This window comes from Pelophylax lessonae (assembly GCF_965119305.1).
Source record: "Pelophylax lessonae genome assembly, chromosome: 4".
NCBI classification, from domain to species: Eukaryota; Metazoa; Chordata; class Amphibia; order Anura; family Ranidae; genus Pelophylax; species Pelophylax lessonae.
In genome coordinates, this window is record NC_138771.1 from 669,868,522 (window position 1) to 669,887,137 (window position 18,616).

General features: G+C 45.1%; 1 protein-coding gene across 1 annotated transcript; it reads left to right on the top strand.

Moving 5' to 3' along the window:
* Positions 1-942: 942 nt before the first annotated feature.
* On the top strand, positions 943-2,595 carry LOC309553097 (E3 ubiquitin-protein ligase TRIM39-like; the record flags this gene model as incomplete). Its single annotated transcript, XM_082253995.1, has 1 exon — positions 943-2,595. The coding sequence occupies exon 1, from the start codon at positions 955-957 to the stop codon at positions 2,593-2,595; it is 1,641 nt and encodes a 546-aa protein (XP_082110121.1). The 5' UTR covers positions 943-954.
* Between the last annotated feature and the right edge of the window lie 16,021 nt (positions 2,596-18,616).

Genomic DNA, 18,616 nt, shown 5'->3' on the forward strand with positions numbered 1-18,616 from the left:
CCATCAGAGTGCCCCTTTACATCAAAGTCCCCATCAGAGTGCTCATTTACATCAGGTGTCCCCATCAGAGTGCACCTTTACATCAGAGTTCAATTCACAGTGTCTCCTTACATCAGTGTCCCCATTAGAGTGGCCCTCTACATCAGTGTCCCCATAAGAGTGCCCCTTTACATCAAGTGTCCCCATCAGAGTGCCCCCTTACATCAGTGTCCCCATAAGAGTGCCCCTTTACATCAGTGTCCCCATCAGTGTGCCCCCTTACATCAGGTGTCCCCCATCAGAGTGCCCCCTTACATCAGTTGTCCCCATCTGTTTGACCTCTTAACGAAAAAAGAGGGGCAAAAAAGCCAGTTGGGACTTTTGATATCGTTTGACCTCTTACATCAGAGTCCCCATCAGAGTGCCACTTTACATCAGAGTTCCCATCAGAGTGTCCCCTTACATCATGTGTCCCTAGCAGAGTGCCCCCTTACATCAGGTGTCCCCATCAGAGAGCCCCTTTACAACAGGTGTGACTGTCCCCATCAGAGTGCCCCCTTACATCAGGAGTCCAAATCAGAGTGCCCCCTTATATCAGAGTCTCCATCAGAGTGCCCCTTTACATCAGAGTCCCCAACAGAGTGCCCCTTTACATCAGAGTGCCCCCTTACACCAGACCCCCATCAGAGTGCCCCTTTACATCAGGGTCCCCATCAGAGATCCCCATGAAAGTGCCTATTTACATCAGGTGTCCCCAACAGAGTGCCCCTTTACATCAGAGTCGAAATTACAGTGCCCCTTTACATCAGAGTCCCAATCAGAGTGTAAATATAAACAATCATGGGGGCGTGTCTTATTCTGACATCACAAGATTCCTGAATAAGTAAGCTGAGAGCTGAGCTCAGCCTCGCCCTGTGCAGACGAGTTGTAACCGAGCCCAGAGACTTTCATTTCATTTCTCTTCTGCTGTCAGCGATGGCGTCTGCAGATCTGAGAGCTGAGCTGGAATGTTCCGTCTGTCTGAACATTTATACAGATCCTGTAACCCTGAGATGTGGACACAACTTCTGCCGGGTCTGTATGGATCGTGTGCTGGATACACAGGGGGGGTCTGGAGGATATTCCTGTCCTGAATGCAGAGAGAATTTTCCGGATCGTCCTGCACTGCAGAAGAACATGAAACTACGTAACATAGCAGAGACTTTCCTGTCTGCTCAGCCAAATCCAGAGCAGTTCCGGGTCTTCTGTACTTACTGTGTGGACTCTCCTGTACCTGCTGTTAGATCCTGTCTACACTGTGAGGTTTCTCTATGTGATAAACACCTGAGAGTCCACAAAAAGTCCCCAGAACACATCTTATGTGACCCCACCTTGTCCATGGAGAGCCAGAAATGCTCCGTCCATAAGGAAGTGTTGAAGTATTTCTGCACTGAGGATGAGATTTGTATCTGTGTGTCCTGCAGTTTGGCCGGAGAACATCGGGGACACCAGGTGGAGATGTTGGATAAAGCTTCTGAGAAGAAGAAGAAGACACTGAGGAATGTTCTGCAGAAACTTCTGACAAAGAGAGAGGAGATGGAGGAAAGAGTCCAGAGTCTGCAGGAACACAGGAGGAAAGTAGAAGAAGAAGCAGCTGGTGACACCGAGAGAGTCACTGCCCTGTTTAGAGATCTCAGGAGACGTCTGGAAGACCTGGAGAAGAGAGTCCTGAGGGAGATCTCCGGGAGGGCAGAGCGGATCTCCATCTCCATCCGGGATCTGGAAATAAAGAAGGAGGAGCTGTCCAGGAAGATGGCGGACATTGAGGAGTTGTGTAACATGACGGATCCACTGACTGTCTTACAGGAATCAGACACAGGTGACTTGTGTGATACTGAGGATGGAGATAATGAGGACAGAGAGAGACATGAGGAACTCCTCCATGATGGAGGGGGTCTGGGTGTGGCGGGGGTCTTACACACAGGTTTATCTGATATAATAACAGAGGTAAATGTATACTTCTATATGCAGGGAGCTGCAGACATATTACTGGATGGAAACACAGCCCATAATAAACTACAGATATCAGATGACAGGAAAACTGTATTCAGGTCAGATAAGAAGCAGAATCGCTCAGAAACAACAGAGAGATTTGAGGATTGGTCTCAGGTGATGAGCAGTCAGAGTTTCTCCTCAGGGGGACATTACTGGGATGTGGATGTTGGGGGGTCAGATTGGTGGACAGTCGGGATGTGTTACCCCAGTATAGGCAGGGAAGGGGGTCAGTCACTGATTGGATGTAATAAGAAGTCCTGGGGATTGGACAGGGATGATAATCAGTATTGGGCCATACATGATAGTAAAGGGATCCCTTTACTCCCCAATCTCTCCAATAACAGAGTCAGGATATTTCTGGATTATGAGGCCGGGCGGATCTCCTTTTATGATCTGTGTGACCCGATCCGACACCTCCACACCTTCACCACCACCTTCACTGAGCCCCTCCATGCTGGGTTATATGTAGGGAGAGGTTGTATAAAGATATGTGGGGGGAGGCGGGAGATGTTAGAACCCCGCCCACAGTCTGGTGACATCACAGGGATGGGAGGTGGGATTGGTTCATTGATCAGCCAATGATTGGAGGAAATGTCGACTCCTGGGAGAGTATGATGGCTGTGTGTAATGTAAGAACATATAAAGTGATAGTAAAGATAAAATAAAAAATGACAGATATGATGGCGTCTGTCACTGACATGAACACCGCAGTCTTTGTTTTTTGGAGTCCCCCTGTAACTTCCTTCTTTTACCTGTTGGTTCTGCTGTTATTTCCCAACTTCCTATAACAGACCAATCTGTCCAGCAGAAGTGGCAGTTAGAGGATTGGGACAAACCATTTAAACTAACAGGGGTGCTTACAATGATCACATTTTATTCATTGATGTAAAACTTTATCTTGAAACTGAGAAAGTATTAAAGCCAAAAAATTAGCATGAAAGCCAGGGAACTAGCATTTTCCAAAGGAGAGTTTAGCAATGGCAGCCCTCGTGATTCTCTCATGACAGATGCCCTTTAAATATAATAAATGTAATTCATTAACTAACACAATGATAACTGCGAGGTGTGTCTGGATTCCAGGGACAGTCCCCGGAGTTTGAGATTTGTCCCTGGAAATGCTGCTGATTTCAATAATAATTCTCCAATTGTTTATATTATTATTTGTATTATAGAGTCAGTTCTCCTTCATGGTAATAATAATTAGTGATAGTTATTTTTATTCCTCATTTTTCTTGATTTTATTAATGTCAGCAGTTTTCAGTCCTGGAAATACAGGTCTTCGCATAATTATTAATAGTCAATTGAAATATGTACAAACCAGTGTCTTGATTTTGCTTTTGAATGTAATGCTTGGCTGAAAAACTGACAATCCACATCAGATTTCCCCTATGATAACCCCCAGAGACATATATCATCTGTTATAGTCATCCTGCCATCTGCCATCCACCAGAGAAGCCAATTAGAAATGCTCATTCTTCTATTGGTCATGTTTTATTTCTATCACTGGGGTCATGTGATCAGTTCTGTCAGTCATTTTTAAAATGTTTCATTCCCCAATCATGGCTAGTAATTACAGTATATGTTTTTGTAAGGAATCATATTGTTTGTGTCAGAAATTATAATTTAAGTCAGCCATATTGATTATTTAATCAATTATTAGACAACAGCGCCTCCAATTTAAAATACATTAATAATATATAACTACACTGACCCAATGTATTATTCCTTGAAATTCTTGCTCTATGCAGATATTTTTATGCAAAATAAAATTGTATGAAATTATGGACTATGGAACGAGAAATAAAAAATACTACCAAATTTTTTTGAGTCCCTAACAAACATGTATAGCAGCAGAATTAATAGTATGACGTAGACACGTAAAATATATTTTCCACAACTAAATGCCTCAACTTAAGCCTCGTACACATGCACCGATTATTGGCCGACCGATCGGCCGTCTTTTGTCCAGTGTTGTTGTGTTGGTTGAAATGTGCTCTAGACTGCACACAAATTTTGTCGGCCAACAACAACAAACTTCAGAAGTGATGTCATGTGATGGTTAACTTTCCATGTGTTTTTTCTTCTCTGAGCATGCCCAGTCTTGCTCAACTGATTTTTGTCTGCCGAAATCTGTACTGACTGACGGAACAATCGGCCGTTCTGTTGACGGCCAACAAAAATGTTATAGCCTGCACACCAGATTTTGTTTGGCCAAAAAGTCGCAGTTGGCTGTCGGAAGCAACATACTAACAAGCCGATAATCGGCCGATCGGACGGCGGCCAAAAATTCACGACCAACAATCGGTGCGTGTGTACGAGGCATTATACGGCTAAAATATAAATATGTCTGGGAACTAGATGAATTTGAACATTTACTGTCCACTCGTAGTTATCATAACCGAGTACACTAATCTAACTAACCTAGCAAACAACTAGGTCCACATTTATCAGAGGTCACCTTTGCTTCTTCTGCAGCAGAATGAAGAGGTTGAGTCTATCTACAGGCTGTATCAATACAGCTGAGAATGAATTACTGAATCCCCAGGTGTTAGAATACCATTAATTAAATATATTAAATATTGAAAAGATAACGGCTCTGTTCTCCGTATCAAATCCACATCCCTATGAATATATAAGTAAAATTAAGATGTCTGACCCACTAGTCCTAGAACCTAGTCATGGTCATGCTAAAATGTGGGACTTTGTAGGATTTGGTACACCAAGTAAAGGAGGCAAGCATATGTGGAAAAATGTACATTATTTTATTCACAAAGACATATTAAAAACAATTTGTCCAGTCAGTATACAAACAAGTTAGTTGACAAAACACATAGGTGACTAGATGTTCTGAGGATTGCCCATTCTACGCGTTTCACAGACTGGTCTATACAGTCATTGCTTCATCAGGAATATAAGCAGTTAATTCACCTTGAAAGACTTAAATAAGTACAAAGGAAGGGAAAGAAAAAAGAAGAAAAAACAACTAGTGATGCCAATCATAACATTTGCATATTCATTAAAAAAATATAAAAAAAGACTTTGATCTAACAGTTCCTATTGATAAAATACATGCTTACCATACTTCATTCTGTCATCAAAATAAATTAATCCAGTAGGGCATGTCGCCAGAATAGCCAACCTATGAACCCCAACCGTCCACCGTGGGGGGGCCCAAGATGCCCTCCCAGAGAGGCGGCCACAAACGTGTAGACTGGACCGTGCTTAAGCTTGCGGACTTAACCCACTGCGGCAGGCAAGGGAGTTGAAACAGGGAGCATCTAGATGGAGATTTAAACAACATATAATCATCAGATCAATGTGGACTAAACTGTGGACTAAACTGTGGTTATATAGAACCCCCACAACAGATAGGGACCTATATATTAAAATTTAATCATGAGGATATATATATATATATATATATATATATATAAGTTTTTTTCAGAAGTAAGATGACATTTTCAAAGTAATGATAACATTATATTATACCCAGGAAGTTATTGAAGATAAGTTAGGGGCCACATCCCAGTAGGATCTTCAAAAAGGTAAATTGAGTATCCAAGACCGACAAAGTGATCTCTATGAAAGAGTACTGATGATGATGATGATGATGATGATGATGATAATGATGGCTATGGTGGATGTGATAAAGATGAATGTGAAGCCCCCTTTTCTCTCTGAATTTTCCCTTTTATTCCCAAAAATCCTATTAATTTGGGATCTGCCCAGAAGGTATAGTTTGGAATATTTACTTACCTCTGATTGTAAGTAAAACTACTGATCAACTAAATTTTTGCACAGCCAATGGGTTAACTTGTCCACCAGATGGCACTCTAAGACTAGAAATCCATATATTAGGTCTTCTGGGAATAAAATTGGATTCATTTGATTCAATCTTATAGCAGATAAAAAAAATGTTTATCCCTAGATTAATTATAATGATATTTTGCTTAAGGGTATATAGTTATATTCTTGGGGTGTGTGGCATTATTTGTGATAGTAATCTTTGGTGTATTGTCATCTTAATCATGTAACACTAGCTAAAGAATTATTATTTTATCGAGTGATCTATATTAAGGTATTAATTATTACTTCTTCAAAATCTTTAGATACATCTTACACCATCTCCATCTTACTTCAGAAAACATAGATTATGAAACACACTTACTTCTTATTATAAGGATTACAATAAAACATAGACATGGTAATATTCTTCTTATCATGACTGAGTTTTTTTTTTTTAGATAGTATGATGTCTTGTCTATGCTGTACATACATTGAAAAGTGATTTAAACTTTTATAGTCTTTTCCAAAAGTGTCCCAAAAGTAGAAACTGTTGTGTCTTATGAAAATATGGAGACATATAAAGTTGGGATCGACCGATTATCGGCAAAACCGATATATCGGAGGCCGATATGCACTTTCCCTGATATAGCCCCTGAGGTTACCGATATTGCCGATATTTCAGGAAAGTGTTTGTACCGGAGCGATGCCTGCACCTGGAGACATCACCTCGGTACCAGCATCCATAGCCAATGGTCGGCTGTCTTCTAATAACAACCGATGCTGCTGACTCATTACAAGGATTGTGAGGGTACGTCCCCCCCCTGCAGGTGTCTTCCGCAGCTCCCCCAGGTCTCCTGTCCCACCGGGAGACCCAGGCAACCAGCCTGCATGGCCGCCGAAGATCCGATCAAAGCCGCATTCGGCTCTGATCGGGTCCCCATGTAAAAACCCGGAAGTGATGTCATACTCGGCGCCAGATTTAAAAAAATTAAAACAGCATTCAAAACAACCAAACTTGGCGTTTTTAATGCTTTTAAGTGCAGAGGAGGGCTTTGGGGTCTTTTAGACCCCCAGATCCCTCCACAAGAGTACCTGTCAAGTGCTAAAAATAAAAAAATAAAACATTTTTTACGAAAATATCGGCCAATATCGATATTCAATGGCCAAAATATCGGTATCGGCAACGAAAAAACGATATCGGTCAATCACTAATATAAAGTCACTTTTTTCCGGATTACCTTTCTTTAGAACACAGTCCCAGAATATTTGCCCATTTCTTATGTGTAATCTTCTCATTTTGTTACCATTATTGTCTTCAAGGAAACATTGCACAAAACTTGGACTATAGAAGAAGTCTTCAGAAAAAACCTTGATTACCCTGACGCTCAAACAAACTTTCCTTTTATAGCCAATTCTCAGAGACTTTTGGTTTGCAAATCTGTACATATGTGGAGATGGTGGGTTCATCAGAAGGTTATCTGGTCAACCCATTGAGAAGAAATTTTATCTGACCAACTCATATTTTATCATTTAAAACCAGAGAAACACAGACAATTGTAAGTGATTTCTTTATAATAAATTAAGCATTTCCTCAGATTGAGTTGTGCTGTGCTCACTATGATAAGAGAAGTTCTAGAACCCCAAAGACATGTGACACCAGGGTTACTGTGTATATTTAGAATGAGCCCACCCACTGCACACTGTATGATCTGAGCCAGAAGAAGCCCCGCCCACATCCACTAATGGTGTTGTGGAAATTTTATTAATATTTATGTGGACATTTCTTTAGGATGTGTTTTTAGTTAAATTGCCATTATGTCTTCCAGTGTCAGTTTACCGGTAATCACTTTGCACAGAAATATTGCTTTAACTGGCCTTGAGGAAAGACATTTAATTGTGGAAACCTTCCATTAAATGGAGACTGCACACTACTTGTAGCCTGATCATCCCTATCAGCGATGCCTGTCCAGATCTATTGCAGTGCAAGGAGAACTCCACCGCACAAATGTATATCAGTCAGCCGGGGCCCCGGTATTCACTGACGGAGATATGTTTGTGATGTGGAATTCCTATTGTTTTAATATCTGCCCTTTTGCCAGAATTAATGGCTGGCAGCTTTCTGTCATATTTGATCCCTATGATTGAAATATTGCTGCTATTGTCCTTTGCAGATATAAAGTCTCATTCACTGGAACAGTAGCATGATCACTATCAAATATGGTTTTATGAACTATATTATATAGGATTCACTCTTAACAGGTTATGATGAGAATGCATGCTTGTGAATTAGCGTGGTCGAGTCCATGAGAATCCATGTGGCAGCCATGTTGCTTTGTCTCGCTTTCACTTGGCAGTGGCCGTGTTTCTCCATAAATATATACTCCCCTTTCCTATTGTACATTTGACAGTATACATATCTGTGATTGGTTGTGTTGACGCCACCTCCCCTGTAACCCCCTTTTGTTCTCTGACTATAAATAAATGAGGACTCATTCTAAAGGCAGAGAATCTTCAGTTGGCATCGATTTAACACAGCGTGCGCCTGTTTCTTTCTTTGTCACAGAGCGCATGGATAACTTTATACAAAAGAGCTGTATATTGTACAAGGGATTAATGGCGTTTGGCACGTATTAATATCCACAAGTGCGCTTTTAAGCGCAGCAAAGTTTTCAGCGCACCGAGTGAATTTCTATGCTCCAAACTCCATTAATTTCCACAACAATGGGGATCAGTAAAGAGGCTGATGGAGGAGGGGCTTAAAGATGACACTTTTGCAAAGGGACCTCTGCTGCTCACATATAGACATGATCTGCAGTGATGGAGGTCTGCTGATGCCTTTATTATTTCAGGAAAGATATCTAGATATTGGAATAGAGACATTCTGCTATCAGAGGGCTGAAGTAATTTCCCATGATTATTACAGGAGATAGGTCAGGTACTTCGCTCCAGCAGAAATTATTACACCATATTGCTTAGTAGAGATGGGCGAACGGTTCGGCCCGAGCATGAGTTCGGGCTGAACATTTGCCTGTTTGGCCTTTCACCGAACACCCCGAATTTGCCCCATCTAACCCTGTAACCCCGAACTGTAATTCACAGTGCACGCAAAGCTTTGCCAAATCAGGGTGCAGTGTAAGCTTGTTGTTAAGGAGCGGGGCTGGGAAACCAGTAGGGGTGACCTTAACAACCAATGAGTCATTAGTTGTCAATGGGTTTCCCCGTTGACAGCTGAATAAAATATAAAATAAACAAAAAAACATCAGAGGGTCCACCCCAGTCCATACCAGGCACTTTGGGTCTGGTATGGATTTTAAGAGGAACCCCATGCCAAAAAAAAGGCGTAGGGTCCCCCCTAAAATCCATACTAGACCCTTATCTGAGCATGCAGCTGGGCAGGTCAGGAAAGGAGAGGGGATGAGCACCCCCCCCCCTCCTTAACCATACCAAGTCATAGCCCTCAACATGGGGGTGGGTGCTTTGGGGCAGAGGGGGGCTCTGCCCCCCCCCCACCTTCGAAGCACCTTGTCCCCATGTTAATGTGGACAAGGGCCTCTTCCAGACAACCCTGGGCTGTGGTTGTCGGGGTGTGTCGGCGGGGGGGCTTAATGGAATCTGGAAGCCCCCTTTAACAAGGGGGCCCCCCTATGTAAATGGGAATCAGGTACAAATGTCAAAAAGTAATAACCACAAGAAACAATTTTTGACAAGTCCTTTATTAAAAAATTAAAAAATAGTCTCCCTAGATGTAAATCCATAGTCAATCACGATGCCCACTGGACCCAAAAAATAAAAAAAATTAAAAACGCTCTCACCTCCTGTGAGACCTCCCACTGTCTGCCCACTCTGTGCTTTGACAGTTCTTATATAGGCAAGGGGCGGGGTCACCCGGCTACGTCACCCGGTGGCACTGCCCCTTCTGTTTCTTGCGGTTATTACTTTTTGATGGTGAATGGGTAGGGATACGATGTACATGACACCCATTCACATAGGGTGGGGGGGCAAGATTTGGGGGCACCCTTGTTAAAGGGGGCTTTGAGATTTTGATAAACCCCCGCCCGCAGACCCGACAACCACAGGCCAGGGTAGTCGGGAAGAAGCCTTTGTCTCCATCAACACAAGGACAAGGTGCTTTGGGGGCGGGGGGGGGGGCAGGGCCCCCCCTGCCCCAAAGCACCCAACCCCCCATTTTATTGGATGGGGGACCCCATGTCATTTTTTTATTTATTTTTTCAATAGCCAGGTGCCGATAATTGTAGTCATTTTAAATGGGATTTGTTTTATACATGCTACAGATGCGCCCTTTTACAAGAACATTATGGGGACCCCCCAGCACTATATTTACCAGAATTTTTAATTTTTATTGTTTTACTTTAAGCATAATTAAAATCACTGCTCCTGAAAAAACTATTGCTTTTTAAAAAAATATATTATTGATACATGTCCCTCAGGGCAGTACCCAGTAGGGATGACCGAACTTTTGAAAAAACACAGTGATGGCAAACCTTGGTACCCCAGATGTTTTGGAACTATATTTCCCATGATGCTGATGTACTCTGCAGTGTAGTTGAGTATCATGGGAAATGTAGTTCCAAAACATCTGGGGTGCCAAGGTTCACCATCACTGCCATAAGTGGTTTATCACAGCAGCTGAAAATCGGAATGAGTATTGGACACTTAGCACAGGTAATAGGGTTGTATAGTAGAATTAAACTTCCAAGGGCGTACCATCATCTCAGAAGGCCATTTCAAGCCCGGGGGAAGACATTCATACCTGCACTCCGTCAGATGGATCGGCAACATTCCAAAGAGCCAGTTATGCAGGCTTAGAAATATTTGCACCTGGCAGGAAGACTATATTATACAAAGACAAATATTAACCACTTAAGCCCCGGAAGATTTTACCCCCTTCCTGACCAGGCCCTATTTTGCGATTCAGCACTGCGTGACTTTAACGGACAATTGCACGGCCATGCAACACTGTACCTAAATGAATTTGACGTCCTTTTTTCCCCACAAACAGAGCTTTCTTTTGGTGGTATTTGATCACCGGTGCGATTTTTTGATCATGCGCTGTAAGCAGAAAAAGAGCGACAATTTTGCAAAAATAACAATATTTTTCACATTTTTTTTATATGAAATTCCCCAAAAAATGTAAAAATCAAAGTTTAACATTTTAGGCCAGTTTGTTTTCTGCTACATATGTTTGGTAAAAAAAAAAAATCGCAAAAAGCATATTCTGATTGGTTTGCGCAAAAGTTATTGTGTTTACTAACTAAGGGAAAGATTTTTGTAATTTTTATTGTTTTTTTTTTTTTAACGAGTAATGGCGGCGATCTGCGATTTTTTTTGCGGGACTGCGACATTGCAGCGGACAGATCGGACCCTTGACTGACATTTTTGACACTTTTGGGGGTACCAGTAACATTACTACAGTAATCAGTGCTATACATATGCACTGTTACTGTAAAAATGACACTGGCAGGGAAGGGGTTAACTTTATTTGAGAGGGAGGGGTTAAGTGTGTCCCTAGGGGTGCGATTCTTAGGCCCCATGCACACGGGGCGTTTTTACATCCGCTGTAAGCAGCGTCAGGCGTTTTTTTTTTTTTTGCAGCTTAAAAATGCCCTCCATGTTATTCTATGGCCTCATGCACACACAGACGTTTTTGAGCTGTGAGTGGCCTAGGCGTTTTTTAAGCTGCAAGAAGAACCCACGACCTGCGTGTTCTGAGGACCAGCGTTACAGCTGTAAAAACGTCTGACGCTGCTAAAGGCTGAATAACGTTGCTATAACGTTGCTTAATGTTGCTTAACGTGCGTTAAGCTACGTTATGCGTTTTTTCTGCCTCCATTTAAAATCAATGGTTCCCTATGGGAGCCTATTGATTTGAATGGAAGGCGCATAAAACGGCGTGGGATCCCCCCAAAATCCATACCAGACCCTTATCCGAGCATGTAGCCCGGCAGGCCAGGAAAGGGGAGGGGACGAGCGAGCGGCCCCAACCCCCCTGGACCACACCAGGCCACATGCCCTCAACCTGGGGGGTTTGGTGCTTTGGGGCAGGGGGGGCTCTGCACCCCCCCACCCCAAAGCACCTAGCCCCCATGTTGATGAGGACAAGGGCCGGTGGTTGTGGGGGTCTGCGGGCAGGGGGCTTATCGGTATCTAGAAAGTTTTGGAAAGTTTATAAAAAAGCTTCATCCGGTCTTCTCCACTCTGCTCTTCTCCCCCTCCGCTCTTCTGCTCTTTTGCTGTCCGCTCTTCTGCTCTTTTGTCCTTGGCTCTTCTTTCTCCGGTCCTCCTCAGACGATGTCTCCGGTGATTATGCCGGTCTCCGGTCTCTGCAGCTTATTATATAGCCATTAGGGGCATGGCCGCTCGATGACGTCACCGGGAGGCCCCGCCCCCTTATGTCACAGATGACGTTGACTGTGACATAAGGGGACGGGGCCTCCCGTTGACGTCATTGAGAGGCCACGCCCCTAATGGCTATATAATAAGCTGCAGAGACCGGCATAATCACCGGAGACAGAAGAGCGGAGGGGGAGAAGAGCAGAGTGGAGAAGACCGGGTGAAGATTTTTAATAAACTTTCCAAAACGTCTCCTGTCATTATTCACATACACTGCCTTTTATGGGGTGAATGGGTAGGGGTACAATGTACCCCCTACCCATTCATATAGGGAGGGGGTCCGGGATCTGGGGGGCCCCCTTGTTCAAAGGGGCTTCCAGATACTGATAAGCCCCCTGCCCGCAGACCCCCACAACCACCAGCCAGGGTTGGGGGGATGAGGCCCTTGTCCTCATCAACATGGGGGCAAGGTGCTTTGGGGTGGGGGGTGCAGAGCCCCCCCTGCCCCAAAGCACCAACACCCCCCATGTTGAGGGCATGTGGCCTGGTGTGGTCCAGGGGGGGTGGGGCCGCTCGCTCGTTCCCTCCCCTTTCCTGGCCAGCCGGGCTGCATGCTCGGATAAGGGTCTGGTATGGATTTTGGGGGGGACCCCACGCCATTTTTTCGGTGTGGGGCTACCCTCAAATTCCATACCAGACCCGAAGGGCCTGGTTTGGAACCTGGGGGGACCCCCACGCCTTTTTTCCCATTTTGGCGTGGAGTTCCCCCTCAAGATTCTCACAGCGCAAGTCGCGCCGCAAGTCGGATCATCCTGATCTGACTTGCGAGGCGCCTTCCATTCAAATCAATAGGGTACCATTGATTTTGAATGGAGACAGAAAAAACGCTGCCAAAAGCGACGTGGCCAAACGTGCAATAACGCAAATGGAAAAAGCTACTGAAAGCACGTTTTACAGCTGCTTTTTCCTGGCATCAGAACTAGCTTTGCAGCACGTTTTTTTCTAATGCCCCATGTGCATGAGGCCTTACTGTGATTGGATGTGGCTGTGTGTGTAACAGCACAGATCTATGGTCCTACATAGCAGGACCGTATGATCTGTGCTGTTACACAGGGAAGAATGACAGGCGGCTTTGTTTACAATAGCCGCCTGCCTTTCTCCCGCTGTAACCGACGATCGCGAGTGACCGGCGGACATCGGGTCTGCCGGTCACTCCCGCGGGGGGGTCTGTGAGCACACGCTTGCTCCATAGACCATGGGTGTCCAACCTTTTGGCTTCTCTGGGCCACATTGGGTGTGGAGAAATTTTCTCGGGCCGCATATAAAATATTTACTATAGTTAAGGTATATAACTAATAAAATGTCGCCGCACCCTTCCCACCCCGCCGCACCCCGCACTAATTTAGCACAACTAGAGGATGATCAAATGAAATGGAATCAGTATACAGAGGTTTACTTCTTCTGAGAGATAATAAACCAACATGACCACTTCAGTGATTTGAAGTGGTCATGGTGGTAAGAGTCAGAAACACTTCACATTCCTCACCAGCAAAAAAAAAATTGTCAGGGGGCAGTGGGCCACATTGCCTGCAGTTCTGGGCCGCATGCAGCCCCCGGGCCGCAGGTTGGACATGCCTGCCATAGACCCTCACAGGCTAGCGACGTAGACTTACGTCGCTTTGCCTGTGAGGGGCTGACTGCCAATGTAAATCGTCGTTAGGCAGTCGGCAAGTGGTTAATGACTACGCTTCTCGAAAAATGTTACTCCTCTGACGTGGGTGAAAAGTCGTATCTAACTTACCTGCATTGGTTCCACCAGTGAAAGAGAAGGATGTCAGTAAAGAAGGAGAAGGAAGAAGAACAACACAAGGCTTTACCCCAATGTAGCGCATTCCACGTAGGAGCCACTGGTGAACTGGGATCCCCCTCCCTGCACAGCCAGGCACACTGAATTTCCACAGGCACACTGAATTTCCACAGGCACACTTAACCGCTAGCCGACCGCCGCATGACTATTTACTGCAGCGGTCAGCCCCTCACGGGCAGAGCGATGTAGTACTATGTCGCTAGCCTGTGAGGGTCTAGGGAGCGAGCGACCGCCCCCGGAGGCACGCTCCCGCGCGTGTGACCGGTAGACCCGATGTCCGCCGGTCACTCGGATGTCGGTGCAGAGGGAGAAAGGCAGGCGGCTAGTGTAAACAAGCCGCCTGTCATTCTCCCCTGTGTATGAATGGTGATCATACGGTTCTACTATGTAGGACCGTTGATCACTGTTCATACACCTCAAGCCACAGCCAATCACAGTTAGAATCACGCCCCTAGGGACACACATAACCCCTCCCTCTCAAAAAAAGTTAACCCCTTCACTGCCAGTGTAATTTTACAGTAACAGTGCATATGTATAGCACTGATTACTGTAGAAATGTCACTGGTAACCCCAAAAATGTCAGTCAAGGGTCCGATCTGTCCCCCACAATGTCGCAGTCCCGCAAAAAAAAAATCGAAGATTTTTTTTGAGGGGATAAAACTTGGACGGAGAATAGGGGTAGTATGGGATGCCCACTTGACTTCAGAACTCTTCAGGGACAACTCTCCTATATACAGTCTATATACACATACATAGACTCAGCTGAGACACTTTAAATGAACCTAGCAAGGCATTCTGCCATAATAAAGCAAAAGCCATTTACAGGCAGGTTACAAGGACCCCTTTGATGTGTCAAGAAAAAGTCCAGTGTCCAGCTTATGTTCCTCTGGCTCCTGATCCCAGCACCAGGCACTGCCAGTCTGCCTGGCTGCAGCTGTCTCTCTCACTAGCCCTCCTGGCTTTATCTCCACAGTCCTCCCAGACTGACTCCAGAGTCCTCCCAGACTGCTCACTCACCGACCCCCCCCCCCCCCCCCGGCTGACTCCTCTGGAGAACTCCTGGATGTGCTGATCTGTTCCTGCTGTCCTCTCCTTGCTCCCATGCCTCCAGGAAGGATTTCCACCATGTGAATCCCCCAAGCACCCGAGCCCCAATCTACAGGTCACCCCCCAAGAGTAGGGGGTACCCTCAAGGGACACTGACAGCCTCCTCAGCACTCCTTCTCTATCTTCCACCCGACTGCCCATGCTGGCCTGACCCATGAGTATTTATGAGGTACCCGCCCCGTCATTTACTGGGGATTGGCTGGTGCCCTCATCAGTACCCCAGACAGCTCCTCCTAAAATCCACCCTCTAATTCTGGGAGCTTCTCCAAGGTTTCAGAGAGCAGGGGGAGTTACCAGAGATTCTGCCTGATGAACCATCCAGCCTCCCTAAATCACTCTAACCTTAACCAGATTCAACCCAGGCTGCCAGCCAAGCCAAATTTTCCTGCACTAACAATTACCAATTGCCGAAATATACTGCGGCAAGCTGGCTCTATTGCGCAAAATTATGTAAATGTATGTCACACCTGTACGTCATTTAGTTCAATAGCCCGGGGGGGGGGGGGGGGCGCGTGCACTGATTGGCCAGAGGGAGAGCCAATCGTTGGGTCCGGTGGATGCGATGTCCATCGGTCACCCGGGAACGCTTCCCAGAGAGCCAGATGTAAACAAGGCAGACCGCCATTCTGTCACAGATGAACAAAGGGATCTTGTGTTCGTGCTATTTAGAAGCACGGATATCTGTGTTCACCTACTGAGTCCATCCCCCACACAGTTAGAAAGCATCCCCTAGGGACACACTTAACCCTTTGAGCGCCCCTGATGTTAACCCCATTATATACCACACTTATTTCCATTATATACCACAAATATTCCCATTATATACCACAAATATTCCCATTATATACATCATAGCTACACGTCCCTGCAGATAACTCTAAGCAATATAAGCACAGAAAGTTTAGCTGGAGCCCCTCCCCCTAGAGGGAGGTCCTCCCAGCAGGCTGGAAAATGTTTGAGATCATCAGGAGCGTTCACAGCAATACCTGCAAATCAGAAGACAGGAAGAAAACATTCCTATCACTAACTTGCTATCTAATCTGTACAGTCGGTCAGTGGGGGAGGAGGGGGATATAATTCCTATTGGCAGAAATCAACAACTGCAACACACACTTTTTTTTTTCTTTAACCACTTCTGGACCGGAAGGATTTTTCCCCCTTAATGACCAGGCCATTTATTGTTATTTAACGGAAAATTGAACGGTCGTGTGACGCTGTCCCCAAATACAATTGATGTGCTTCTTTTCCCAACAAACAGAGCTTTCTTTTGGTGGTATTTGATCACCTGTGCGATTTTTATTTTTGGCGCCATGAACAAAAAAAGAGCGACAATTCTGAAAAAAAAAAACAATATTTTTCACATTCTGCTATATAACATCCCCCCCCCCCCCCCAAAAAAAAAAAAATCAAAATCAAAAGTTTTCATCCTTTTAGGCCAATTTGTATTCTGCTATATATTTTTGGTAAAAAAAAAAAAAAAAAATCGCAATAAGCGTATTTTGATTGGTTTGCGCAAAAGTTATCATGTCTACAAACTAGGGGAAAGATTTATGTCATTTTTATTTATTTATTTTTTTTACCAGTAATGGCGGCGATCTGCGATTTTTAGCAGGACTGCGACATTGCGGCGGACAGATTGGACCCCTAACTGACATTTTTGGGGGTACCAGTGACATTACTAGTGCTAAAAATATGCACTGTCACTATACTAATGACACTGGCAGGGAAGGGGTTAACCTAGGGGTGATAAAAGGGTTAAATGTGAGCCTAGGGGAGTGTTTTCTAACTGTATGGTCTGTGCTTGTGAAATGATCATAGAGACCTGTGATCCTATATAGAAGGTGTAACGGAACAGCGATCCCACACTGTGTTTGTGGGCTTCCGTCAGCATACGGCTTCCTACAGTCGTGAACATAGATATCAGATATTCCAGCCTCCCCCATACAAAGCTAGCCGAGAACTTAGCTTGTATGTATCTGGAAACAATGAACTCCTTTATTGAACAACGCACACAGTTTATATACAGCATGGATATCCCCCTCCTGATCAGATTACCACACACAGGTCAGGGGTTGCCTGATTACATTATCATATGCAGATGAAATTGTATAGAGAAATACAATTAACCTGAACTAATTATCTAACCATCTGGACAGAAACAAGATGTGAGTTCATTAACAATTAACATAAGGTCAGAGAGGCTTAACAGAATACACATCACACCTCAATACACAGACAAAAGGGAGAGTGACAGTGACAGACTGTCCGTCTCTGACATTGAAGAACATGGAACAGAGGACAATGTGATTAGCTCTTTCAATCAACATGTTCAGAATCAAACAGGCCAGGAATAGTCTTCACATATTTCTCGAGATATATTGTTGACAAATATTACTGTCCCATTTGAGTAATCCAAACCATATTTTCAGTGTTCATTAAGTCCATCATTTTCTTGGCCACCCTGTGCCCATAATAGACACAGGGCGACTTACACATAAGAGGGGCCTAGGAAGCTGAGACAGGGATTTCCCAACCTCTCTAAGGTAAGCTGGGTTCCACAGGCCCCCCAATCAAAGTTACTCCCATCACATCTCTCCCCTTTCCAAAGGAGAGTAATGCAGGAGGAGACCCCAAATGGGTTGACTTCGAAGTTAGTCCATAGTTCCTGACCCCCATGGTCTGTACCCACACAGTACCCCAAACAAATTGTCCGGAACACAACGTTACTCACGCAGCAAACCTCTGCCTCTCTCGTAGAACATACCTGCTGCTGGGGAGAAGCGTGGACTGGCCCTTCTCCCTGGAGTTCTTTCAGCCGCTGGAGAGAAGACAGGGTGCTGGGCTCACTTCGTCAGGCTGTTGGGGATCTGGGTCTACTGCCCAGCATTCCTGGGGTATACAAGTGGAGACTGTAGTCCCATTCACTTTCTCAGGAAACCCATCCTTTGTTAGTTGAGGGCAGAGGCCAGCGGCACTCTGCCCTGTTGACAGCTCTTCTGCTGGGTTGGTGTCATCATTCTGTCTGCCGCTTGGAAGGGGAATGAGCTGCTTCATCTTCCTTACCCTCGTCTGGCTGTTGGGTCAACCTTTCTCTGGTACCATCTCCCAGATGCACAGATCCTGGCTGGGTGGGAAGACAATTTCCTCCGCTCTGACTGACTGTTGGGGAGGGAGGATGACAACTTCCTCCCCCTTCTCCCCCTGAATACTGATCTGCTGCTGGGCAGTGACTGCCACCTTCTCACCCTGGGCCTCCGGAACTACCGCAGGTGTGGGGCAGAGGTCTTGGACCCTCTGTCCAGTTGTCAGCGCTTCTGCTGTAGAAGTTTCTTGTAACTCCACAGATGCTGCTGGCAGGAAATCCCATGTCCCTGTCAGTGGTGTTGCAGATAGGCCAGCTGCCTTTTCTCTCAGGGATGCTGAAGTTGCTGTTGGTGTTGGCCAGAGTTCAGTGATGTCAGGCCCAGATGCCCGATGTCCCGCAGGGAAGTA